Source organism: Gigantopelta aegis, chromosome 12 (genome assembly GCF_016097555.1).
Source record: "Gigantopelta aegis isolate Gae_Host chromosome 12, Gae_host_genome, whole genome shotgun sequence".
Classification (NCBI taxonomy): domain Eukaryota; kingdom Metazoa; phylum Mollusca; class Gastropoda; order Neomphalida; family Peltospiridae; genus Gigantopelta; species Gigantopelta aegis.
This window is the reverse complement of record NC_054710.1, coordinates 15,195,805-15,223,245: the sequence shown is the minus strand read 5'-3', so window position 1 is coordinate 15,223,245 and position 27,441 is coordinate 15,195,805. Positions and strand designations below refer to the sequence as shown.

The 27,441-nt window shown below is 36.0% G+C and overlaps 1 protein-coding gene across 1 annotated transcript; it reads right to left on the bottom strand.

The window, feature by feature from the left end:
* Nucleotides 1-818: 818 nt before the first annotated feature.
* Nucleotides 819-25,663, bottom strand: LOC121386635. Its single transcript, XM_041517600.1, has 5 exons — nt 25,490-25,663; nt 13,786-13,982; nt 9,752-9,862; nt 4,752-4,817; nt 819-2,465 (listed from the first exon to the last, which is right to left on the bottom strand). The coding sequence occupies exons 2-5, from the start codon at nt 13,970-13,972 to the stop codon at nt 1,927-1,929; spliced, it is 903 nt and encodes a 300-aa protein (XP_041373534.1). The 5' UTR covers nt 13,973-13,982; nt 25,490-25,663; the 3' UTR covers nt 819-1,926.
* Between the last annotated feature and the right edge of the window lie 1,778 nt (nt 25,664-27,441).

Genomic DNA, 27,441 nt, shown 5'->3' with positions numbered 1-27,441 from the left:
TTTAAACTAATAATACACACAAATTCTAATTTGCATAAACATGAGACTATCGTTACACAATTGCGTTTTTGGTCTAATTTCAATATAAAATAGTTTTAATAAAAAAGCCTTTGAGCTCATTATAAAAAGAGCATTTTAATAATGTTGTTTATAAACATTGTGTACTGATATATCCGACCTTAGCAAACAGTATGTGTAAACAGGTTCTCAGCGTACAAGGATATAGTTCCTAAAAGCACTAATATTACATTAATCAGTTTTACAGTTAGTATCTCAATTAATAAAATGATTTGCCATAATGTACAAACAATATTAGGATACGTTTAAGTAAGAAAATAGCTAATCGATCGTACAAGTTTTGGAGGAAAATAAACTTTACTGAAGGGCAAGGTCAATCCCGGCAGCCATGTTAAAACAGTTGACCAAATGGAAATTTATCCCAGGTTTATTTATGAGCCCATGGAATATTTTCAGTTTGAGGAAATAGTTACATCAATAATATTAATGTCAACATTATGTGATAGTTTTTCTATGCACAGAAATCTGGGAATTAAATTAAGCCGAAGATAGCAAGACCAAAACACAGACTTTAAATTAACACATTTAGCAATCGTAATATACTAATATCCCACAAATAAATTACAGCAACTATTTACAAACATAGTTTCATACACTACAAGCACGGATGCAGGATTTCTGAAGGGGTGGGGGTGGGGGAGGGGGGCGGTCCAAATGTGATGACTGATCTCTCCTTTTACACAGCGCACCTCTTACAGCTGAACAAATCATGCTCGAATGTACAAAAAGGTGGGGGGGGGGGGGGGGGGGGGGGGTGTTCCGGACCCTGGACCCTACTCCCCTTGGATCATCTACTGCACTATACATGTAAACATATTATTATGAAATACAACTAAATGTAGCTCTCATTATGCATCCAAACGATCACTAATAACAAAAGTTTTTTGTCTATAGTGCACAACATGACAAACAAATAACTATAATAAATGGCATACATGTAGTTCCAATCATTACACAATACCAGCAAATATGCAAATAATTACTACTAAATGTAAAAATAAATATTCTGTTTTGTCCAATATTAAAATTACTTGAGAAAAGTCCAAGTCACAGCACACAGTTAGGAAAGCTATTGGACAGCCATGACAATATGAAGCACAATTAACATATTGTTAAAATCTATTAATTATCACACTTATCTTAAGAATCAAAATCAAGTGAAAATTGTTCACAGCAGTTGCTCAGTCTGGACACACCCACATTCAATTGTGAACACACCCATGCCCAGTTTACCGACACCAATAAAGCACATTGATGTATTAATCATTGACAATTGGATGTCAAACAATTGGTAATTTTGACATAATTATAGTCTTAGAGAGAAAACCCGCTACATTTTTCCATTATTATCTAATTGTTAACGTGTACGTTCAGAGCGAGCTGTTGTAGCACACGCCTGTCATGGGCACGGGTGCCGGTGGGGTAGAAGAAGGGACCGCCTGCGCTGACTGCCGCAAGAGAGCGCCTGCTGCCCAGTCGGAGCCGTTAGCAGGCAGGGTGAATTTTCCATTAGTAGCATGGGATCTTTTATATGCACCATCCAACAGACTGGATAACACATACTCCGGTCTTTGATATACCAGTCGTGGTGCACTGGTTGGAACGAGAAATAGCCCGCCCCTCTTAATGAAGACATCTCACCATTAACACTGTAATGGTAAATGCATCTACCATCCCACTGAATACACATATTTGTGAACACACCCCATAGTTAACTTAGTCGTGCCCAGATTCAATGTAGACACCCCCATATAAAGCAATACACATGTTTAGTATTAGTACTGAGCAAACAGCTTGTCAGTTATCACAGATAAACATTTCTAAAATTTAAAACAGAAGTAGGCTGTCTTATGTCGCTTCTTGTCTTCCTCTTAACTCCGTCCAAAATCCCAAAAGCATCGCACAAAACCGGTCTACATAAACGCGAATCTGTGGATCTGGTCTGGCCAGCAGGAACACGACACAACACAGCGCGAAGACGAAGACCAGGCGCACAATCGTCATGACAACCTCAGCCGTGAAGTTCAACAGGAGCATGATCCCGTTGCCAACAGCTTGTATGAGGACGACTGGGATGGAAATCAAGTCCTTTAGAACCGCGAAAAGTGTGAACATGAGACCGAGAGTGAGGTCCCATAGCATGAAGAGGACCTCACGCAGACAAAGGCCTACACACAGGATGGGTCGCGTGAACACATGGAGAAGAAAATACAGCAGGTGACTGACAACATTGACTAGCAGTGCCCAAATCGGCCGCAGACAACCCTGGATAATGCCACCTTCGTTGTTGGCATCCTGGACAACAAGTGAAAGTATTAGGACGAGCAGGAAGAAGATGAAAAACTGCACATCACCGCCAAGACTGTTCCACAAGGCTTTAGCCTGGCCTGAAACAAGGAGAATAAATATTAAAAACTGCACATCACTGCCAAGAGTGTTCGACAAGGCTTTAAGCCTGGACTAAAATGAGGAGAATATTAAAAACTGCACATCACTGTCAAGACTGTTCCACAACGCTTTAGCCTGGGCTGAAACAAGGAGAATAAATATTAAAAACTGCACATCAATGCAAAGACTGTTCCACAAGGCTTTAGCCTGGCCTGAAACAAGGAGAATAAATATTAAAAACTGCACATCAACGCCAAGACTGTTCCACAAGGCTTTAGCCTGGGTTGAAACAAGGAGAATAAATATTAAAAACTGCACATCAATGCAAACACTGTTCCACAAGGCTTTAGCCTGGCCTGAAACAAGGAGAATAAATATTAAAAACTGCACATCAACGCCCATCAACGCCAAGACTGTTCCATGAGGCTTTAACCTGGGCTGAAACGAGGAGAATAAATATTAAAAACTGCACATCAATGCCAAGACTGTTCCACGAGGCTTTAGCCTGGATTGAAACGAGGAGAATAAATATTAAAAACTGCACATCAACGCCAAGACTGTTCCACGAGGCTTTAGCCTGGACTGAAACGAGGAGAATAAATATTAAAAACTGCACATCACTGCCAAGACTGTTCCACGAGGCTTTAGCCTGGACTGAAACGAGGAGAATAAATATTAAAAACTGCACATCACCGCCAAGACTGTTCCAGGAGGCTTTAGCCTGGACTGAAACGAGGAGAATAAATATTAAAAACTGCACATCAACGCCAAGACTGTTCCACGAGGCTTTAGCCTGGACTGAAACGAGGAGAATAAATATTAAAAACTGCACATCACTGCCAAGACTGTTCCACATGGCTTTAGCCTGGACTGAAACGAGGAGAATAAATATTAAAAACTGCACATCACCGCCAAGACTGTTCCAGGAGGCTTTAGGGACTGAAACGAGGAGAATAAATATTAAAAACTGCACATCAACGCCAAGACTGTTCCACGAGGCTTTAGCCTGGACTGAAACGAGGAGAATAAATATTAAAAACTGCACATCACTGCCAAGACTGTTCCACATGGCTTTAGCCTGGACTGAAATGAGGAGAATAAATATTAAAAACTGCACATCACCGACTGTTCCACGAGGCTTTAGCCTGGACTAAAACTAAGAAAATAAATATTAAAGATGGTACATATCACTGCCTTGATATACCAGTGATGGTCAGCGCTTCTAGAATTTTTATAAAATCCACTAGCCATGGGATTAGTAATTAATGTATTTTACTAGCCACAATTAAAAATCCACTAGCCCTACTTTACTTAAAAGTAAATACAATTTTACTAATAGTAATAATCAGATATGACACCTAAACAGGGAGATAGAGCTTAAAAACCCTAAGATTGGGAGGGTAGGAGTGGGGACAGGATATTCATATTTACAATATAGACAAATGCAGCATTTGACAACTTTTTTTTCATTAGCTGTCAGGCATGGTAATAGTACTTATTTATTAGCCTCACATTGAATATCACTAGCCACTGGAGTGCGGCTACCATAATCTAGAAGCCCTGGATGGTGCACTTACTGGAACAAGAATAGCCCTGACAGGGATAGATCCCAGACCGACTGCGCATCAAGTGAGCACTTTACCACTGGGCTACCTTGCATCCCATAGAAGGAAAGAGAGATTGAATTTAAACTATAAATTTCAAAATAGATAATTGTACACTTGGTATTATTATTCCATGCCTAAATATAATATTAAAATGGTATAATTTAAAAAGAGAAAAATTCCATTATAGGCTTTAGCGAAATGAGGAAAATAAATATTAAAAATTCTTATCAAAGTTTTTAGGCAATGCAAAATATTATTACAGTAATTGTAAGGCCTGTTTTTCCATAACTGTCTTTTTGCAAGCAGATTACTATATAAAAATGTGACGTCATCAAAGTGTACTTTTAAGCCACAACTCTCCCTGAAAATTAAACAGTTAAATACAGTTTGTTCTGTTTGACGACACCCATAGAGCACATTGATTTATTAATCAACAGCTACTGGTAATTTTGACATAATTTTAGAGAGGAACCTGCTATATTTTTCCGTTAGTAGCAAGGGATCTTTTATATGCACCATGCCAGACAGGGTAGCACATACCACATTCTTTGATATACCAGTCATTGTACTGGAACGAGAAATAGCCCAATGGGCCCACAGACGGAAATCGATCCCAAACCGACCGAGAAAAAAAAAAATTGGGATTAATCATATACTATAATGGCTGTGTCACAATACCTGGCAGTTGTCCCAATGTTTCAACATGTGCAAACTTCAAAGTTCTCCTCCAAAACAATCGTATTTCTGAAATTAAGAAAAATGTAACGAATAAGTCAAAGGTTAATGTTATCATAAAGTAAAGTTACAACCATTAAAAAAAAAGTTTTTCCAATTTGTAGACAGATATCAGGAGACGGCCATTACACATGCCTTCATTTCCAATAAAAGCTACTTTAATTTTTTTTTAAATTTGGGGAGAGGGGTTTATCCCACTGCCCCCTTTCCTTTCTCTCCTTTGAATTCCATCTCATTTCTTCCCAATCTGGCATCTCCTCCTATCTTTCAACTTCTTTCGCTGTCCCCCTCCACATCCCAGTCCTTGTCTCTCCAACCGCGACAGGTACTTGTTTCTTGTGGCTATCCGTGCCACACACCTGCCATTCCCCATCAGCTTTAGCTGTGGGCTTAGTCTGACCACTTCGGGGAGTGTTCAGTAGTTACTTATGGCATTGTTAAGAGGCACTTGTAACCACCTACTATGCACCCCTACTACCGGCAGTCGTTAGTTAGTGCCGTGGGTTAGACCAGCTTTATTAGCGGTAGAGGACGAAGATGGCAGGTGGGTGCAGGGAACTACAGGTGTGGACAGCTCAGAAGAAGCTATTTTAATTTTGTTTTTTGGCTAAAAGAAAAAATTGCCCAAGTAGTGATGTAATATGTGTGTTTTTCCCTTGAAAAAATAAGTTTTGTTTAACGACACCACTAGAGCACATTGATTTATTAATCATCGGCTAATGGATGTCAAACATATTTGGTAATTGTGACATATATAGTCTTAGAGAGAAAACCTGCTACATTATTCCATTAGTAGCAAGGTATCTTTTATATGTACCATCCCAGACAGGATAGCACATACCACCAACCCCTGCAATTAAGAAAATGTCCACGGCAAAACATAAAAAACATGCCATTGAAAAAAAAAAGCATATATATAGTTCAAGGCAAAAAATTGCTGTGGGCAATTGCAAAGGTTGACCACAGCCTTTGATATACCAGTCGCGGTGCACTGGCTAGAAAGAGAAACAGCAATGCCCACTTAATGAAGACATCTCCCTATTGAATACCAGGGCTTGAAGTTAAGAATTTGTCTCCCTTGGCAATTTAAAAATAAAATTGCCGTGAGTAAATGTTATATACTGGCAGCTAATGTATTCCAGGTGTAAACATTTTGCTATGATTGAGGAGCTTTACCCATGGCACTTTTGTACTGTCGGCAATGCTCCCGACCTACAGCAATTTATATCTCAATGACAGCAATAGCTGTCGGTGCCATCGTTAAATTCAAGCCCTGGAATACTGCACCCATATTTGTGGATAGCTGGAGCAAGAAATAACTATTTTCCCTCGAAAGTAGAGCTCTATGTAATGACCTACTGAAAATTATAAAGAATGACATCACATATGAATAACAGTGTCATCCTTGGTTTCCAATAAGGTTTATTGGTTTCCAATAAAGTTTGTAGTATATATTATAAAGTCTGAAACAGTTAGGATTTTATGGCGTCAAACATATGGTTAAGGACCACACAGATATTGAGAGAGGAAACCAGCTGTCGCCACTTTATGGGCTACTCTTTTCGATTGGCAGCAAGGTGTCTTTTATATGCACCATCCCACAGAAAGGATAGTACATACCACGGCCTTTGTTACACCAGTTGTGGAACACTGGCTGGAACGACTGAAATCGTTAGTGTAGACTAGGTATTTTATAAGATGCTCTGCACTGCTGACATGAAAGCAGAAATAGGAATACCACTTTAATAATAATTTTATTATCGCACAAACCTTTCATATAAGAGGCCCAGGGGGCCTGAATACCTCACCTGGTATTATGCCATCTACACCTCTGATAAGTGAACCATAGTAAAAATGATTTATATTCCCCAGCAGGCACTCGTAACGAGGAAAAGAGAAATTATCACGCATTGGTCTAACGAACAATACTATTGGATGATTTGACGCTTACAAACCAATGACCTTGTCTGTACTAAATATGATGTCATCACGATTTTGCAAACACACACAATGACGTCATGTAGTTTAAAGAGTTGGCGTTTTTACGACTGTCTGTGTTTGGTGTTAAATTTATAACAAAACGTCATTTTATTGCAATTCATTATAGATTTTGTACTAGAATAAAGAGAACTTTTGTTTTTGTTAAAATTATCTATGAATGTGATTAAATTACAAAGCTATAGCAATACTCGGAACAGTGCGTAAAGTGGTTTATATCGTGTCTATACGTGTACGTGCATGTGTGTCCAAAATAAAGGCTTTTAGAGAAAAAAAAATAGCTGAGGTAATAAATAGAATAACAAACTCGGTACCAGTTATTATCAAATTTATGTCCCTCGTGACATAAATTTGATAATAACTGGTAACTTGTTTATTATCCTCTATTTAACACAGCAAATCACAGGGACGTGAGAGGGGCGGGAACAAAAATGCATACTGTGGCCGGCGTCCAGGGACCCCTGAAGGAAAAATTGTTGTTTGCAACCCCTGAACTGACAAAAATTGCATTCAATTGCCAACAAATCTAAACTGGTTATAACTTATAATATAAGGCACACATCATAAACTTGAAACCGTGAAAACATGCAAATGAACCTTGTTTGGTCAACAGTATTGAACATCATGTTTTTGTTATTTTTAGACGAAATGGAAAAAAGCTCTCACAACCCCTGAAATCAACAAATGAAGATGTATGCATACTGTATACATGCACGAGCATAGGAAGGTGCCAAAAGGTGTTTGGGGGGGGGGGGGGGGGGGAGAGGGGGCGCACATACACACATATATAAATAAATACAATGTATAAATATATAAAAAGCATCGCTGCTGCTACAAAGTGGAAGGGTACACATGGCCCCACCCACTTCCTATGCCAGTAACCCGAACCAATAAATGATCCATCTGTATCCCGACAACAATGCCATGTTCAAAATATTTGTGAATTCTAATATCACCTTGACATTCATGTAGTCTCAGGGGAGTGCTGGGGAGAAAAAGAACGATAGCCCCCCTTAAACGTCGAGATCTGTGCACGACAATGATTTCAATATCAATGAATGAAAGTTTAACGACACCCCAGCACAAACATTTACATAGGAGGGTGTCAATAGAAGGCAAACATATTTGTTTGTACAAGAATGATGCAACACGGGGGCTATATTCTGTTCTTCCAAGTAGATGACTGAACATTGATTTTCAGGTTTTAATCGCTATGTAGACTATAGCAGGGTTGAAAATTAACATGAAAACCGTGGTCGCCAACAAGGCCAGTTGAAGAAAAATCTTACTGGCCCTTCTGAAATTCCACTAGCCCTCCAATTTAACTGCACAGCGAAAATCAAAACTACAATTTTCTTTGTCTAATAACAACCATGTATAATAATAACCATGTATATAGTCCATTTCCGTCAAAAGGAAAACGATGAATTGGCATGTAACTTCATAATGAATAAAGTTAAAATTCATATTAAAAAACATTATTTAAGTTTTGAACCCATACCAACCCAAATAATATTTCTGAAAAAAGAAATCCATTATAAATAAAAATGTTTCTTTACAAATTTAATGATACAGATTAAATATAATTTTAATACAGGTGTAAAGAAATATACTAGAACAGCAAATTCATGCAGCTTCACTTGCATTGTCTCTGAAATAATCTGCGCGTGTTTTAGTACATTAGTCTGGGAGTGGCAGTCCTCTTTATGGTGATGCAAGAGGGATGAACTCTCTAGTAAAGGATTTCCTTGGGAGTGGCTGTCCTTCTATAAACAAGGTACTAGATAAAGATTGATGCAATCATCCACTATTTTGCCAAATACCCATTCGACTCTGCACTGTGCAGAAATACGACCCTGATCTCGTATTATGATTTGTCATTCAAGTTACCTTGGAAGTTCCATCAATTGCCTCAAAATTTGTATCAGAAAAGATTTGAACTATGCAGTTTTATAAAAACAATTATTATTTACACTGAATTTTTGTTTATTTCAGATGGTATGGGTTTACAATTTAATATGTTTTATGATGAATTTTATATTTACATGACAATTAATTGACTAATAATCCCTGTAGTAATGGAAAATTTTATTCTTAGTGTGAGTTAAAACTACAAGATAAATTTTGATTTTGTCCCAGAATAAAATACTAGTAAGCTAATTAAATAGGATTAATTTGTACCATAACATTTAATAATGTCAAAAAGTATGTCTACTAGATAATTATGGCGTATCCAGTCCATTACAATAAGCCGACGACTTTAAAAAGAAAACCAATTCAAGTGTCTGCAATGCATTTTGAGTTATATTTATTTACAGCCCCAGACCAAAATCATAGAAGCTGATGAGACTGAGTCTGGTTAGTCCGACGCTGTCAAAATATAGAACATATTCTACAATATCGTTTCCTGTCAGATCTGTTATTCACAGCAGAGACGAGGTGTGTTTTGTCACTCTGGTCATTCGATTCAGTTCCAGTGCATTTCTTTTTTAACTGGTAGTACCATATTCATCAGACTCTAAAATCGATGGTCACCCAACTGACTACCTTTATAAAATTCTTAGTTGCCCTTAGCCAATATTTAAAGCGCTAATTTTCAACCTTGCTATAGTCCTGTTCAGTTGTTTAGACCCAAGTTTTTTGCAAATGTTAAGTTTAATTCCTATTCAATTCTTGTTTTCTTTACATTTGGATGAAAACAAACACAAACCCCCGACAGGTTTCATACCCAATTCATCATCTAAAATGCACGAAGATGACTTATTTCCATTTTACAAAAATCTCTGTATGTTTTGAATGCAGTTTCGTTCTCCTATAAATAGGCTATTTGTATAACAAAAGATTAGGATACGAGGCTACGTGAAGGCCATTATAGCAGTGTAGACTAATTATATTTGTATGCTTGGCTAAACAAGAACAATATTGGTGAGATGTCTGATACTTACCTTTCTTGACATACCCCATGATGTCAAAAGTTTTCTCCTTGACCCACACGACTTTCTCCTGGACGATATCCCCGAGTTCTGTCTGAGCAGTCTTCTTACAGTCTAGATAAACTGGTAAAAATGTTTTATTAAAAATCACATACAGGTACATTAACAGAGGCCAAACATTAATATGACTCTCACTTTTCCAGCTGTCAAAACAATCTATAACATTTTCAAGCTTTTTCTCATTCCACAAATTTAAAAGCCTAAAGAAAAACAAGAATTTTGTGCAGTTATGAAGGAAATGTTTTATTTAACAACGCACTCACAAAATGCTTTAGCCAAATTTGTTTTACGCAGTACTGTATAGAGTATTTATATATGAATATGAAAATGTATCTTTTTAGCTAATTGTGTACAAACTGGAATAAACAGGAATAACAAAACCTTAATGGGGGTAGGGGCAGTTAATATATTACTTCGATTTTTTTCAGCGGTGGGTGGGGTTGGGATGGGGTTAAACAATATCTTCAGAGTCTGAAGCCAGTACCCCATACACCCACCCCCACTTCTAAGGCCTATGACATTAAATTTACAAACATACAGAAATATGGGGGTGGGTGGATGTTTATGGATGGTGTTGTTTTTTTCTTTGAATAACGTTTTTTTTTATTATTATTTTTTTTTTTTTAAGTGACCCATCAATTCCCCACCCCAAACAATTTCATAATTTGTGCCATGTTGTTGCTGTTGATTTCAGTGTCGTGTTAAATGCTTGTTGTGATTTCTGCTTATAAAATACCTCGGCTAAGAATGCCGACTTCACCACAGTATACTCCATTTATTAAAAAAAAAAAAAAAAAAGATTTTATATCTAAAATTATCTAACAAATATGATTAGGGCCTACTGTAAACTAATTTTATTCAGTGTACATTTAACTGCAATTTGTATAATTTAAATACTGCATGTTCATTTCTGACGATCGCAATCTGCATGCGTTCTCTCGAACATGGGTACGAAACTAACAAAGACAAAGGAATGATGCGAATAACTATTGTTTTTCTACAAATTTACATCAAGATTTACTTTTGAGTAATCGTATTGTTTAATGTCTGCAACGATGTCTCTTGACACGCGGGTGTCAGCTGACTCTGAAGCGTGACGTATATTCGCACCGAGAGCTGTCCTCAGTTCAGCCAACGAACGTTCTTCCTAACGTTCGCGAACTATTTGATTGGTGTTCGTCGTGTCCATTTGGTTTAACGTGAAGTGCACAAACCAGTCTAACGAACGTTTTGTTTTCGCTCGGTCTGGCTGAACTCAGACCGTGAGATGGCTTACATGTCTTTTGGCCCTGAACTGGCACGTGTATTCAAATTGACACGCATTGTCGGTCTGTTTTTATTACTTTGGTTCAAAGATTTTACAAAGTAAAAATAACAAGTTACAGATCTTCCAGACATTGCTGTCATACATGTTGAATGCATGCCGTTAAAATTAATAACCGTGATTATTAAAATAAGCAAACATAAGGCCTACGCTGTATTCTGCATGACACCGTTTCTCGTTACCGGTTGCGAGATCGCTATTACGCAAATTGAATATTTGGTAGTATTATTATGTTTGAGGTGTCGGATAGATTATGTAACCGTTTGTTCACCTCAGAAGACAGAAAATGGCTTAGCCAAAATTTTAGCCACTTGCAAATTTTATTAGCCATTTAAAAAATTTTTTAACCAATGGCTAATTTGGCTACCGACAGCGCGAGCCCTGACTCGACACATTTTATTTATGGTTATATGGCGTCAGATATATGGTTAAGGACCACACAGATACTGAGAGAGGAAACCCGCTGTCGCCACTTCATGGGCTGCTCTTTTTAATTAGCAGCAAAGGATCTTTTATATGCACCATCCCATAGACAGGATAGCACATACCACAGTCTGTGCAATTAAATATCTTGTATACAATAAATGTTTTCGATGCACTCTGATGCACATCCATACATGTAAAAACCAAGTTTCACTGACCTAGTGTGTGAGGAATTGATATATATGTATGTAAATGCGAAAGTTTAGTGTTTAACTTTAAACACAAAAGTTGATATATATGTATGTACCTACGGTATATTTTGCCTTTCTACTTCGTAAAGATGAGACAAAAACATTACTGGACTAAAGTACATGGTATGATTTTCTGTTTTAGATTTTGGCAAATTTTTATTCCCCGTTTGGGCAAATTCTGTTTTATTACCAGGTTTTTTTTTAAGTTTCCAATTGTCTATTCCTATTAATGTAAAATTCTCCCATGCAAATTTATTATAACAGAAATGCTAGTACTGTGTCTAAAATAGCCCTATCTTTCATAACACTGAGGAGGCTGGACGTAGTCCAGTGGTAAAGCGTTCGCTTGATGTGCAGTCAGTCTGGGATCGATCCCCGTCGGTGGACCCATTGGGCTATTTCTCATTCCTGCCAGTGCTCCACAACTGGTGTAACAAAGGCCATGGTATATATTATCCTGTCTGTGGGATGGTGCATATAAAAAAATTTTTTTTTAAATAGACGCAAAAATCTTCTTTTTTTTGTAAACGAGACCTAGGCCTATTCCTACATACATGTATCTATCATCCTTTTTTTTCCCCTTCTTTTTATTATTCCGTCTACTATTGAATTGCCTTTGTCTAAATTTCATTTCATTTTGAAGGAAAGTAGAACATTAAACACCTCACAAAAGCTTTGTAGGCTAATGGAGACAATTTGACCTTCTTTATTGATTTCCATAACGAGTTCATTAGTATAGGCTACAGCAGCCACTATTTAATTCAGTTCTATTTTTGTTCATAACTATAAAACGGTAGCATGTCCGCCTGTGAAGCGGTCGGTCATCAGATCGATCCTTCTCAGTAGAACCATTTGCAGTTTGGGCCATTTTCCGTTCCAACCAGTGGTCCACAACTGGTTCATCAAATGTTGTGGTATGTCATGTCCTGTCTGTGGGAAAGTGCATGTAAAAGACCCCTTGATGTTTATCGGAAAGAGTAGCCTATGTGGCGGCAGCAGGTTTCCTCTAAAGAAATATGTCAGAATGACCATATGTTTGATGTCCAATAGCCGATGATAAGATAAAAATCAATGTGCGTTAAACAAAACAAAGTTTTAAAAATAACTGAGTTAGCATTATCAGACATTGTGATCTATTACCTTGCAAAAGTAGACTGTTTCTAATTAATAATAAATTAAATAGGCAAAGGAGTTTTGATCGGATCGTTACGTCTTCAAAGATATCTATTAAACCAGTGGTTTTCAATTTGTAAAACAAAGATAAGTATCAGTCATGTATGAAAAGCTTGCATGGATGCTAACATTCTCGTCACATTTATAATTTTTCTGGTATTATTAAACCGGTCTTTTTATCAGCTACATAAGGTTTTGTAAATAATGGCAATCAATATACAAAATTATTTTACGTGCATTGTTTGTTAAGTGTAACGTGCAATGTTCTTCACACACTGATTGACGGGGGTTGATATTTAAAAATTTTTACCACTATCCCAAAGGAATAGTGAATTTCAAAAAACACTATTCCATCTAAAAATGTACTATCCCTTCAATTATTAATGAACCATTAGTTTTCCTGACTGTGCTACATCGCCCTGTACAACACTGCGTAACGAACAATTGTTTATATACCAGTCTATGCATTACTGCGTACTAGCTGGAATTACATTAGTCTCGATCAAAAAGAAGTTTATTTTGTACCGGTAAGTGCATGAGAAAGGTCTTAGTAGCACGAGGATTTGTTCTGCAGAAAAATGTAGCTGAAGAAAAGCGTAAGCTGAATAGTTGCAGGCAATTTTCGGTATTCCGTGCTTTATTTTCACTTTCATGACGGAATATTGGAAGAATTGTTTACTATTCCGTTTCGAAATTTACTATTTGCCGAATAGTGTAAAATTCGACCCCTGATTGAAATTATGTGCGCTGTACGAGCACAATCGCACCTTAAAAGACAAGTTCTGCAAAGCTGTATAACTTAAAAGAGAACATACTGTTGTTATCGTCCCAGATGATTCGCTGCACACAGTCGATCCTCTTTCGGCAATGAGGACAGCCCCTCTCATCTGATGTATACTCCCATTGGGCGATACAGTTCTGGCAGAAAACATGGCCACATGGGATGCATGTGACAGGACGTGAGAATGAATCGAAACAGATTGAGCATCCCGTTGCACTCATCGTTCTGAAACTGTAAAACAAAAAACTAATGTAACCAAATTACAAGTTTATTTCTGATGTCAACCAGTGTTCGACAAATGTCAGAGAAAGTTACTAGATCTCACAGAAGCTTTGGGTAGTGCCTTTCCGAATCAAGGTAATTTCCGCCAGTCTGAACCACATTGTTAACCAGTCCTTGTTTTTTGAAAATTATAGGCGAGTGGAAAATTGCACACATCAATATACTAAGGCGAGTGAAAAATCACTCTCCAAAATAAATAAAATAGGCAGTGTAGCTCTGATTGGATTTTGACTGGTAAGTCTACAAAATTGTCTATTATTTCCTGATTTGTTCAACAAAGAGAAATTCCAGTTTAACGACTGCATGGAAACCACTGCCACGTTTATAATTTTTATTGTTTTAATAAAAGGACTTTCCTATTAGCTATAAAACCTGTTGATTTTTGTAAACAGTGGAAATAAATATACACATCTACTTTACGTGTTCTGTTTTTCACACTCGTCAGACTAAAATTACGTGCGCTGTACAAGTGTGATCGCACCCGCGCACCTCAAAAAGCAAGGTCTGGTTAACAACTATAATAAATTATTCTCCTACGTACCTTTAATTGCCGAAAGATTTTACCCACATTTTTTCCAGACAGAAATTAATTGTGAAAAAACCCATTACAATGACACAAATTTCACACTAGCTGATGAACATATCACCTATCTCAACTTTGCTAAGATCTCCTAAGACAAAAAGCATGCAGCTTTTCGCCATCTTCCATTTTACTTTTTATTCTTCAACAAGGGTGGAAGCCTTCAAATTATGTGACGTCATCACAAGTGGGGGGTTTTATACCACAACACATGTTATGATGTTGTTAGATAAGGTCACATCCTTTTAACCCTCACTTTTAGCGCCCTTGTTTTGGCTTCGTACACAATAAATATAACATATCCAACGGTAATTTTTTTATATATGATATGATATATCCTGGAATAATCAATAATCGTGCACCTAAGAACAAGCAGTAAACATGTGTAACCAAAAATAAATAAATAAAATATTATTTACTTAAATAGATAGTCCTTTTCTGTATATAACACACTATTTGTTATTAATATTTACTGCCGAATTCATTTGCCAAAGCAAGTTCATAAATAAAACCCAAATGGTTTAGGCATTTTAGACGTTAACTGCTGTAAATTATCGATGAAGGTTGCCTCAATTCATTATCAAACCATAGGTAACTAAGGAAAAGCTTCACCATGTCACGTCATAAACAATGGCGGCCAGAGAATTGATTACTCTACGATATTTGACAAAAGGTACCATGGACGTCCCAAACTGCGTTCACCACACAACAAAAACATGAATACAATATTTACGGAAACATTATTTTACATTTTTCAGCTACGATTTGTGAAACAAAATAAATTGCAATCAGTTAACATGAAAAATCAACAATGTGGATGTAGAAAAAATCCATTCTAGTAAACAAAAGTGAAACACCCTCCAGTAAACAGGAAAGAGTGCAACGTTTCTAACTGCGTTCAGGTGCATGCGCTTACAAAAAGTATCGTACCGCACATGTGCGGTTCATCATTTTCTATTTTTTAAGACCACTACATGAAAAAGATATGTTTCTTAAATATGCACAGTTACGAACACGTTTAATATTTTTTTAAAGGTAATATTCTGTTTGTCAAGTGTTGTGGTCAGGTCCGCGTTTTACCAACACACATCGCTAACACTTGATGTCAATACTGATAGGCATTACATTCATACCAGTTAATAGTTTGTAAAATGTAATTTTTTTAATGAATTGATTCTTAATTAACACTATTTATAAACTCAAAATTATTTACGATTGTTATGAATGGATTATGAATACTGCTCACTACATTAGAGGCACATTACCCACTTGGTAACAAATTTATTAAAGCAGTTTTTACTGTAGTGAATATGTTTCTCAATCAGGTATCTTTGTTTAACTTCGTTTTGGAAATGAGTAATGTTTAACTGTACATTTTGCACTTTGCATTTATATATAAAATACTTAGCTAACATTAATAATAAATCAAAAATATTATGTTTTAGTATTACTTTTACATCCAAATATAACAAGTTCAAAAGATAAATTTAGGTTAAATATATGATTACAAGATTTTAATAACCAATTCAAAAAATAGTTCCAAAAAAGCTGAACAACTTTACATTCCCAAAACAGATGTTCTATAGATTCTCGCATTTCATGACAAAAAGTACACATTTCACTGTCAATAAGTTTTAGTTTATAAGCAAACGTGTTGGTAGTCAGTATTCTGTATAATATTCTATCTTAACCATCTTAATTTTATTTCTTGAATGGTCATAAATGGCTTTAAATAGATAACAGACCAGTTTAGGTTGGAAGTGAAATGAAGTTGCATTTTAGTATGGCAATATTCGAAACTTTCGACAACATTAATGTATAACAATATAATTTTGAGCCTTTTCTAATAGAGCAAAGTGTCCGTTGAACCGGAGAATCGTCCAAGGAGATATCTGTTTAAACTTCTTTAATATTTGTTTTCCTAAAATATGACTTAACGGAATTAACGACGCCATGGTATTCTAGAAAAGAAACATCTAACTTGTTGTATATATCATTAAATTAATTTAAAGTCAAATCGCAAATCTGATAAATGCCTTTCTCAAGCCATTTCTTTTTCAAAAAGGTTTTCCTATCAATTTTTATTTGGGAATTATAAAAAATTGTTTCAGATAAGAAATCTTCAAAGGATGTTACTTTTATTGCTGTCGAGAAGAATTAAAAAGCCTGAACAGTCCTTCCAAAACAGGTTATTTACAATTTTGAAAAATTTTGAGGGGAAGTCATTACCAAATACAAAAATATTACGAAATTGAGCAAGCAAATAAAATAGGTTTCTATAATTTTGGTAACAATGTGAAAATTGTGAACTGGAATGACTGTCAATTAAGGTGTAAAACTTTTGTTTTGTTTACATTTGTCTGTGTATTCCTTTTCAGTGTAAATAAAAATAACCAAAAAAAATAATTATACCATTTACTATAATTTTAAAAATGAAGGAAAGGTGTTTTTAGACTGGTTTTAACATTCTTAATATGAATACTGCTGACCTACTTCACATTTATATATACGAAAGGAGGTGAATGATTTATTTTGAAATTATGAGATAATTATTGATAATTCTAAAAAAAAAAAATCATTGTACCCTCAACAATAAATATGTTGATACTTGATTAAACATTGAAAAAGGAATTGAACTTTAATTCATTAAAAAAACCGACAACATGACAACTTTCTAAGCATATTTGAGCAAAATACCAAGTGCGTCGAATCACCGGACGCGCCGATACACCGGACACGGTTGTAAACAAAAACAACTTTGTAAAATTAATGATTTTAGGGGTTTGTAAAGTTTTGTATTTAGATACTTACTTGTCTGAACTTTATTGGTAATGAAAATGTATCTGAACTGTGAAGAAAAACCTCACAAATGAACAACTAGCAGATGACAACAAATCGGATGTTGATTGCGTGAACCATTCACGAGAAAACAAAGTACAAACTAAATGGAGTTGCATGCATAACACAGTTAGGGATGTTGACAACAGCCCTATACTTTTTAATATTTATTTTTTGGTAACTGACTGGAATATATTTTATTTCAAGTACTGTAACTGGCAAAACTTCTGACCGTTCCAGCATCATTAATATTCATGAATTCTCATTAATTATTCATGAATATAAAGTGGAATAACGTTCCACTTTTAATATAGATTTTTTTCATGTTAAATATCTATGTTTTAATAATATACGTTAATAAGAAATGGTCTAAACAGGCTTCCATATTTTTCTAAAACAATAAGATTTATTTCCCTTTAAAGTGAATGACATATTCAATATTGATATAAACAAAGCAGATGGCACAACGAGTGCAGATATAGCCAATGCAGTAAAGTGCTACATTTGTATTTACATGATGGCATGTACCCAAAACTTGGACAGTGATTCATTAAAGGAATGCTAAAGCAAGGCTTTTGGACTGGTATGCATATTCAACGATACATAATGCACATTATTGCTTAATGATAAGGTGTATCATAAAATATTGTTTGTTTACGGTTACCCGACCGACCCTAATTTGAACCTGCCGACCCTAAAACTTTTTTTGTATATCCAAAAAAGGTTTTTTAAATATAACAACAATTTCCACGAAAACATTCCAAAACTATCACAAGCACCAATTTGGTGTCATTTAGGGGATAACCCTACTGTGTTTTCTGATTTGTGGACGTATATCGGTGGTTTTACTGTCACAAATTTAGTTTTATTGGCGACCCGTTAGCCACAAAATGTTTTCTTCTAACAATTGATTGATGGAGTTACTTCCCTTCAAATTGAAGTTCGGTAACTTTCGTGAGATATCGGGCGAAGAGTCGGAAAATTGTTTTCACGAATATATGCAATCTTTTCCGATTTACTCTACAGCTAGCATAGCGAGGTGTTCTGATAATAATAATAATAATAATAATAATAATAATAACTATATTTAATGATTTACTCCAGCGACAAACTGGCCTTGTAGAAATTTAGTGACCTTCTGATAAACTAGGGGAGGGAATGTTTACCGATACTGATGGAGTTTACTGCCAAATCAAATGATTAAATATGTCAGTAAGATCTCGATGCGTTTCGATGCGTAAGTGGTCACTGGGAACTTCGCGGGTTTCCTCTAAAAACAGTGTCAGAATGACCATGTGTCTTACATCCAATAGCCGATTATATTAAAGATAAAAATCAATGTGCTCTAGTGGCGTCGTTAAATAAAACAAACTTTACTTTTCAAGATTCGTTTGAGCATCCTGAGCATTTGTACTGCATTTCTATTCATTGGACCAATTGATTGCTACAAACCAAGTGTGTACTTTAATACTGGATGCATAATAGAAGTTGGACGGAGCTGACGTCACTTCGCCTCAAGCTATACCACAGGACGTCACAAAAACGAAACAAAATGGCTGCCCCCAGTTAGCAGGAATAATCATGTTTTTTTATTAACTCTAAAATTACGCATTTTTCATTTGTTAAAGTGTTAGTATGTGTTGGTGGTCCGGGTATACATCTTTCCAACACATAAGGCTCTTGTTGGAGTTTAGTCTACCTTTAACATTATTTTTCAATAAATTAACTGTCATACTTACACAAGCAGGGCATAAAATTTGGCACGAATGATTTTGTCGTTCGTCTATCGGTTATGCAAAACCAATATCAACATAAACGACGGATCGTTCTTGCAAAAGCTTTAATCGCTCGTCAGAAAATCCAAACAAACAAGTGTTGGCTAATAATGTCAATGTTTTGGAAAACTGCGTACAGTGGGAAATCCCTGACCTAGATGTGTGTGCTTGATGGTACTGTTCCAACCAGCTTTTCCTCCATCATTCAATGTGTCCAGCTATTTTCCTCATGACCATCATCAACTTACGTTATAAAACACTACCTACGTTAACACGCCAGTGACATATTTCCAATTTAGGAAAGTTTGCTGAAATTCTCCAACTTCTGACATCACTATATTCAGTGTTTGTAGCACATCAGAGAATTTGTATGGGTATTTTAAATAAATAAATAAATAAATAAAAATAACAATTACAAATTATCAGTGGCTGAGGTAGATTAACTGAAAGAGAAACTAACTACGGACAGTACACAAACTAACAACAAGGCTTGAACTTAATAATTTTTCACTGATTCAGTGATTGCAATTTTGAGGCTGCTTACGTAAAAAAAAAAAAATTAAAAGTTTATTTAACCGTAAATAAATATGACTAAAACGTTGTTTTGCTGTATTTAGTAACATTTCAAATGCTCAAAATTGCAAGGGGCAAGAAAACTCAAAATAAAATTTTTATAGGCTACTACTAAAGCTGAGACCACTCGCGGGTCCCTCTCTAAATTTATGTAATGTTTTTGTAACAACTGCCCCCACCCACCGCAACGTGATTTTACCAACATTATAATACATGTAATAATAATAATAATAATAATAATAATAACACACAATTATTATTCCTATTACTATTATTACTACTACTACTATTACTATTACTATTATTATTATTATTAGCCTACTACTACCTTTTTTGGGGTGGAGGGGCGGTGTTTTATTTGGAGGAGTTTTGGCTACACAAATGCAAGATTAACGTGTGTGCACACACGCACAAACAGCAGGCTGAACTTGTCCCTGCACGTAGAACTGGATTCAACTGGGTTAAGTAATAATTAGCCAACCTTTGGACCACAAAACATGCAACAGTACACTGTTTTTTTACGCTATACATTAAAACCGAAATACCACTTTGCGAACCAGTCAAAATCATTTGCACACACGCCTAATAATAATAATAAATGGTGAGTTCATGTTCCAACTGTTTATTATTTTATTTCAGCGTATTCACGGTTATTTTCGTCATGAAATAATATTTTAAAAATTATTTGCCATGTATACAGCTGGCCCTCATTTGCAGTCTCTATACATGCAAGGCGATCGTTTATATAAAATCGAAAAATACATTATACGGTTGTCGTATATATATAGCCTCATCACTACGAGTCTGGTTTTTCTGTATTTTTCATGTCTCATCACAAGAAAAGTTCCAAATTTTAAAAATGAAGCGCATCATGGAATTCCCTCAAACGTAGTTCAATTAAAATATTTTGGATCATACAATAACTAGGTTTGGTATTCCAAATGAATGTAATTTTCATTTATAATGCATATTTCGAGAAACAAGGCCCACTAAATCTGTGATTGAGCTCCTTTAACCATTTCATTTGTATCTTAACTACTGAAGAAAATCGTTCGTGTAAACACTAAAAGCACACGAACAACATATTGATTGTCTCAAAAATTTAAATTTTATGCCCTGCACAAAGAAGTTTTATACGCAACATTTTTGTAGCAAACAATGCACAACCTCTTCTTGTCAGTCTGCGATGTTTGATGACGTCACACCTTCAGTAGGCATGTGGAAAATCGCGTATAAATGAACTGTTCAAAAACGTATGATGTTCGAATTTATATGACGGTACAATATATATATTTATTACATACCCATTAAATCTTACTATATAAATACAGCCCTGAATACAAAAATGAAATACACTTTTCCGTATTCAACTCAACTGCCGGAACTATGCCGTATTCAACGCTACTATTTATAGCACATGGTTACCGGGAATGCCCTTAGCGATATGTAAACAAAGTTGGTGCTTGGTTTGAATTGCCTATTAAAGCAGTTAACTGTTATGCATTTTTAAAATGTTATTTTGTTGAACATTTGAACTGAAAACAGACGAAAACAGTGACGAATATTTACAATTTACTGAGCGTGCTACCAAAACTTGACAGGAACACTACTCATCAACGAGCATTTAATCCACGAATAAGGTCGACGACAGTCACTTTTTGGACCCTTGTTTTGGCTTCATACACAATAAATAAAACATATCCAACGGTAATTTTGTGATATGATGTATAATTTGACAAAAGGTACTTTTTATTTCTTTCATCTTTTAAAACTTAAAATTAATATTTTGTCAAAAATTATAAAAAAAAAAAATAACCACCTGTAAACAGCATTGTCTGCTTGTTATAGGAATTTGACAGGGGGTCAAGGTTAGTAGACTAGTTTTTATTTTAATGTGGTGAAGCATTGTAATAATATAGCTAATTTTGAATTTAAATGACGTCAGTATTCCAATGACGTCACTTTGCATCTCCTTACAATAACCATAAACTGGGTACATGACATTTCCTTTTTAAGGAAACATTCCAATGCACAATTGCTATTGATTTTGTTTTTTTAAATATTTTTAATGCACCTGAATGTGTCTGAACAAAATCTTGTGATTAATTTTTTTTGCCTTTTACGAAATATGGATTTCTAGTGAAATTACGGTAAGATATGCTATATTTATTGTGTACGAAGCCAAAACAAGGGTGCAAAAAGTAACTGTCGTCGACTTTAGTAACAATGACGTTGCATGCACCATCTCTTCAAGTAGAAAATTTTGATGAACTGACAACCGGATTATTCAGTGGAGCGATGATTTATGGAGGCACATTTAATATAAACTTCAACTTTTCAGTAACAAGTAATTCCATTGAACATCAATTTAAAAGAAAACACACCGATGACGACACAGACATTGACTAAACAATTCTTGACATTTTTCTTCGTTGATAAAACTAGCGCGCTGAAGGTTTTGTGACGTATTACAAGCAAATTAAATATTTCATTGTTCGTGAATTTTAGCTATTACATTGTCTTTAAAAGGCATTTCAGACAGTATCATTAAAATTATAGGTATTTTTCACTCATTCTTTCTTATTTCTGTTTATTCTTTAAATAGAACTATATTCCTATGTGTAATAATTGGTAGTTCATCGGTCCACGTAGTAAAACAGCTGACCTAGTTGTGTAAATTGAGAAAACCCATCATTATACCTAGCAGTGTTACAATTTTTTAACTATTATTTGGGAACAAAATTCCAATTTAGGGTATGTAATAAATACAAAACTACATACATGTGGTTTTCTGATTTCTGTATTAGTTTGTGCAGAGTATAGCTGATCCTTCAAGAAAAACAACATATCAATAAAGTACACAGACAGACAATAACAAGTTGATAGTGCCACTAAAAAAAATGTTGTTTCATATACTAAGGTTGACGACAGTCACTTTTCGCACCCTTGTTTTGGCTTCGTACACAGTAAATAAAACATATCCAAAGGTAATTTTTTGATATGATATATTTGACAAAAGGTACTTTTTATTTCTTTCATCTTTTGAAACTTAAAATTAATATTTTGTCCAGAATTATGAAAAATAACAAAATACCAACCTGTAAACAACGTCCGCTTGTTATAGAAATTTGACAGGGGTCAAGGTTAGTAGCCCATTTTTTATTTTAATGTGGCGAAGCATTGTAATAATATAGCTAATTTTGAATTTGAATGACGTCACTTTGAATCGCCTTACAATAACCATGCACACACTGGATTATAAGGGACCAAAACCTTACCGGCTCTGTACAGGACGTTCCTACACAGCACGGTTTGCACAGGACGGTCTATTGTATACGCTGCAGTGAACGGTTACCAGTCGTTGTTCTACACGTGTACTGAGATATGAGGGGGTGAAGTCAGTAATAATAAAGAAAATATATGTATATTGTGGATAATAATCAATAAAATATATATGTGCATATATATAACGTGTTCGTGTGTGAGTATTAACAAAAATATATGTATATATAGTGATGACGGCTCTATACAGGACGTTCCTACACAGGGCGGTCTAGTATTTTATATACTTAGATACGGTGGAAAACACATTAACAGTAAAGGAAATTAATATATATTTTGTATATAAAGAAAATATATGTATACTAGTATTTTGGATATATACAGGTATGTGGATAAGAAAAGTATAACAATATAGCCATATAACCATAATTAAAATGTGTTGAGTTACATTCAGGCCTATTCGGTATGTATTGTATCTGATGTATATTGTTTCTGTATAGAATTATGTACGTAAATAAATTTATATTGATTTCCATGCTTGTTCACTGTGTGTGTTTGAATATGAACACCCTGTACACTATGTGAGTACCAGAAGTGGGGTAGGTAACTGAATTCATTACAAAAAAAAGGACAGTTTTAACTGGAGGGTGCGGGCTGCTACTGGTCCATGTACGTTGCAGAACTCGCTCACTCTCTCTTCTCTCTTATATATCCAATACACCCAACATGGATTGTACACAGTATTTTACACAGATATCACTCCTCTATTAGTAATAGTGAATTAAATTTGATCTACAAAACCGACGTGTCTATATACGGTAGACAAACGTTTATATAGTCTAAAGTTAGCAATGTCCGTTAGCTTATTGAAATGTATACATGTATGATAATATTGATATATCTGTAGGTCTATACTGATATAAACTGACAGAACACAACCAGTAGCACACAATCTTGTGATTAAAAAATTGTACCTTTGACGAAATATGGATTTCAAGTGAAATTATGGTAAGATATGCTATATTTATTGTGTATGAACCAAAAACAAGTGTGCGAAAAGTGACTGTCGTCGACCTTAGTAGCTTACCACAAAACAAAAATAATTAACCATTTCAATGGCTAAGAAATAACATTTTAGATTTACTGGTCTAAATATTGTAATCGAGTGGACGAATTGTCCGAGGTGGGTGGACGAATTGTACGGAGGACGAATTGTACGGTGGACGAATTGTCCGAGGTGGGTGGACGAATTGTACGGTGGACGAATTGTACAGTGAACGAATTGTCCGAGGTGGGTGGACGATTGTACGGTGGACGAATTGTCCGAGGTGGGTGGACGAATTGTACGGTGGACGAATTGTCCGAGGTGGGTGGACGAATTGTACGGTGGACGAATTGTCCGAGGTGGGTGGACGAATTGTACGGTGGACGAATTGTCCGAGGTGGGTGGACGAATTGTCCGAGGTGGGTGGACGAAACGTCCAGAGGACGGGATCGTAGTCATAACGACCCCAGTACTAAACGGCCTTAACAATAATTGGTCAAAACGGCCCGAAAAAAAGTCAAAACGGCCAAAGTGAAAAAGTCAAACTGGCCCTTAACAAAAGTCAAAATGGCCAAAGTTAAAAAGTCATAACGGCCCTTGAAAAAAGTCAAGACGGCCTTAGATATAATACTTTAAAAATGTATTTCATCCACACAAGTGTCGAGAAATGCAGGAGAGTCTTGATGCGTCCTTCAAAATAAGGATGTGTGTTGATCATGACAGTATCAAAGATCGGTCTATCGGTCTTTTCAAATACAAGGTCAATTGGTGGTCTTAATTATATTAGTAAATTGGGGAACAGGCCCGTTGTGGCCCCCAGGTGAGCAGCGCCACTAGGAACTCGTTCAGACGATACGCACTCACCCGGAAAGCCTAGATGGTCCACCCCCCCCCCCCCCACACCCTTCCCTTTCTGAGATTGAATTATTAAAATAATGAATTACAGGGCGGGCACGCACGACACCCTGACGAGTAGCGCCACATGGAACTCGTCCGGGGGGCATGGCCGGCTCGGTCTATCAGTGTTGTTAAATAAAATGTTAATTGGTGGTCTTAATTACAATAGTAAATTGCGTTGTGTAGGCTAATAAATTGTTACCAGTGATTCCTTTGTTTTGGTTATTTTTATACATATTTTTGAACTGCCTGTGATATAGGCTATATTGATTACTAATTATTCTGACCCTTTCTTTTGGCCGTTTTGACTTTTTTGTTTGGCCGTTTTGACTTACATGTTCAGGGCCGTTTCATCATGGGGCCGTTTTGACCGCATAGGCCTACCCAGAGGACGAACCGTCTGGAAACCAGTCACAGTGTCATGTAAACAACAAGGGACTAACACAAAATGCAATTATTGACTTACGTAAACTGATATGTCTTCTAAAATAACTTTGACCCTTCTTCTTCTGCTACGATGTTCGAAAATCACTTGACGTAATTTCAATATTAATAACTAAAATTCGACAAAACTCTAAATTGTTTCCGTATTTTAATTTGTTACCCATCAAGTGAAACTGTCCAGTCACGTGATTATACTTCGCAACATAGGTCTCACTACACAGATGTCATCTGCCATTGAAACCCATGTTAAATTGCCCAACTTCAAACGAAGATTGCCAATAGAACGGGTTCTCGTTGGCACTAACAACATACACCATTGCGAACATACATTATATAAGCATTTATTTTCACTCCAAAATTCTGAACATTTCCGTCTGTTTTTTGCTATATGACCGCATCTGACTGTACTACCGGTCCGAACATTAACCGATCCACTCAGGCTGTCTCTTGCGCTGTACACCCATGTCCCAAAAGGTCGATGCACAATATTACAAAATAACATGTGTAAAATACAGCCAGAATGCTTACCATTAAACATACATATCGTTTTAATTCTTTACCATTTCCTAGAAGTGAATAATTAGCCTATGTGAACCATAACATGTGTGACAATTAGGAAGTGATCTGTGTAGTGAGACCATACTAGTATATATATATATATATATATATATATATATATATATATATATATATATATATATATATATTCGTATTTTCCTCCAATGGGTTGGATCGCTCAGTGATTTACATTTGTATTGGTTCTGTTGGTTCTTGTCGATGCTGCATACAGATTCATCATTGTTGATGTGGGTTCATATGGACGCAACATAGATGGTGGCATCTTTGCGAATTCAAACCACTTCAAAGTCAAAAGCTGCACCTTCCTCTGGATACTCGACTTACGATCACTGCCTCACGTGATTGTAGCAGATGAAGCCTTTTCCACATTTGAATACAGCTGAAAATACAAATAATCTAAACTTGATTTCTATAACTGCTTTTCATAATTATTACGCTAGGTTCAGACTGTCAATTGTCACGACGGAGTTGCCCAACTCGATAGTTGCGTTGTGATTTCCCCCACTCCCAACATACGACGGGTGCGCTCAGGTTAACAACTAATCAGTTATAATCGAATTGTAAGTGCTCAGACTAGCAACTGGACAGACGTAAAAGTCTTGATAGTTCGATCGTAGTATGACCACTGGACATAATGCTAGGACTCAGACTACCAACTGTCAACAGAACGTTGGCCAACTCTACGGTTGCATTGTAATTTCCCCAACTCCCGACTTACGATAGGTGCGTTCAGATTAACAACTAATGTATTATACGACGAGAATTGTAAGAGTGCTAGCAGCTGGACAGTCGTAGTAGTCGTGACAGCAGAAAGTTGGTCAACTTTCCGCTGGCAGTTGGTAGTCCGATCAGAGAAATATACATGTTATTGGTTCAGAAGGTAGGAAGGAACGACGCACACAATGCATTTTAATTACAGTTATATGGCGTCGAACATAAGGTTAAGGACCACACAAAGAATGAGAGAAGAAACCCGCTGCCGCCATGCAATGGACTGCCCTTTCTGATTAGGAGCATGGGGTATTTTATATGCAGCACCCCACGACCTTTGAAACATCAGTTGTGGAGCACTGGCTGGAACGGGAAAACACATGATTCAAAAGTACCTCATTCCGAACACGTTTTTCATTTTCATTGTCTCTGGCCAACGGACTATTATGCATATATTTTTCAAAGAAAATGTCACCATAAATTAATTCTTTATTATTTAAAGCCACTAGATAAACACATAAGAAGCTTACCTTCCTGACAAGTTTCCCAATTTTCAATAATTAGTTTTAATAATCTGTGTTTTGTTATTCGTTTCTTCCTGTTACGGTACTTACAAATGTTATTAACTTTTTGAAACAAAAGTGCGCTGCTCACATTAGTACTGATTTACGATCCCCTGGTGTT

Bases quoted from the DNA above. Each gene is read 5' to 3' on its own strand.
- LOC121386635 (XM_041517600.1), bottom strand. From the start codon at position 13,972: ATGAGTGCAACGGGATGCTCAATCTGTTTCGATTCATTCTCACGTCCT. The intron at 4,818-9,751 runs GTAAGTATCAGA...TCTTAATTTCAG, and splicing joins CATGGGGTATGTCAAGAAAG to AAATACGATTGTTTTGGAGG. The intron at 2,466-4,751 runs GTATTGTGACAC...TCCTTGTTTCAG, and splicing joins AACATTGGGACAACTGCCAG to GCCAGGCTAAAGCCTTGTGG.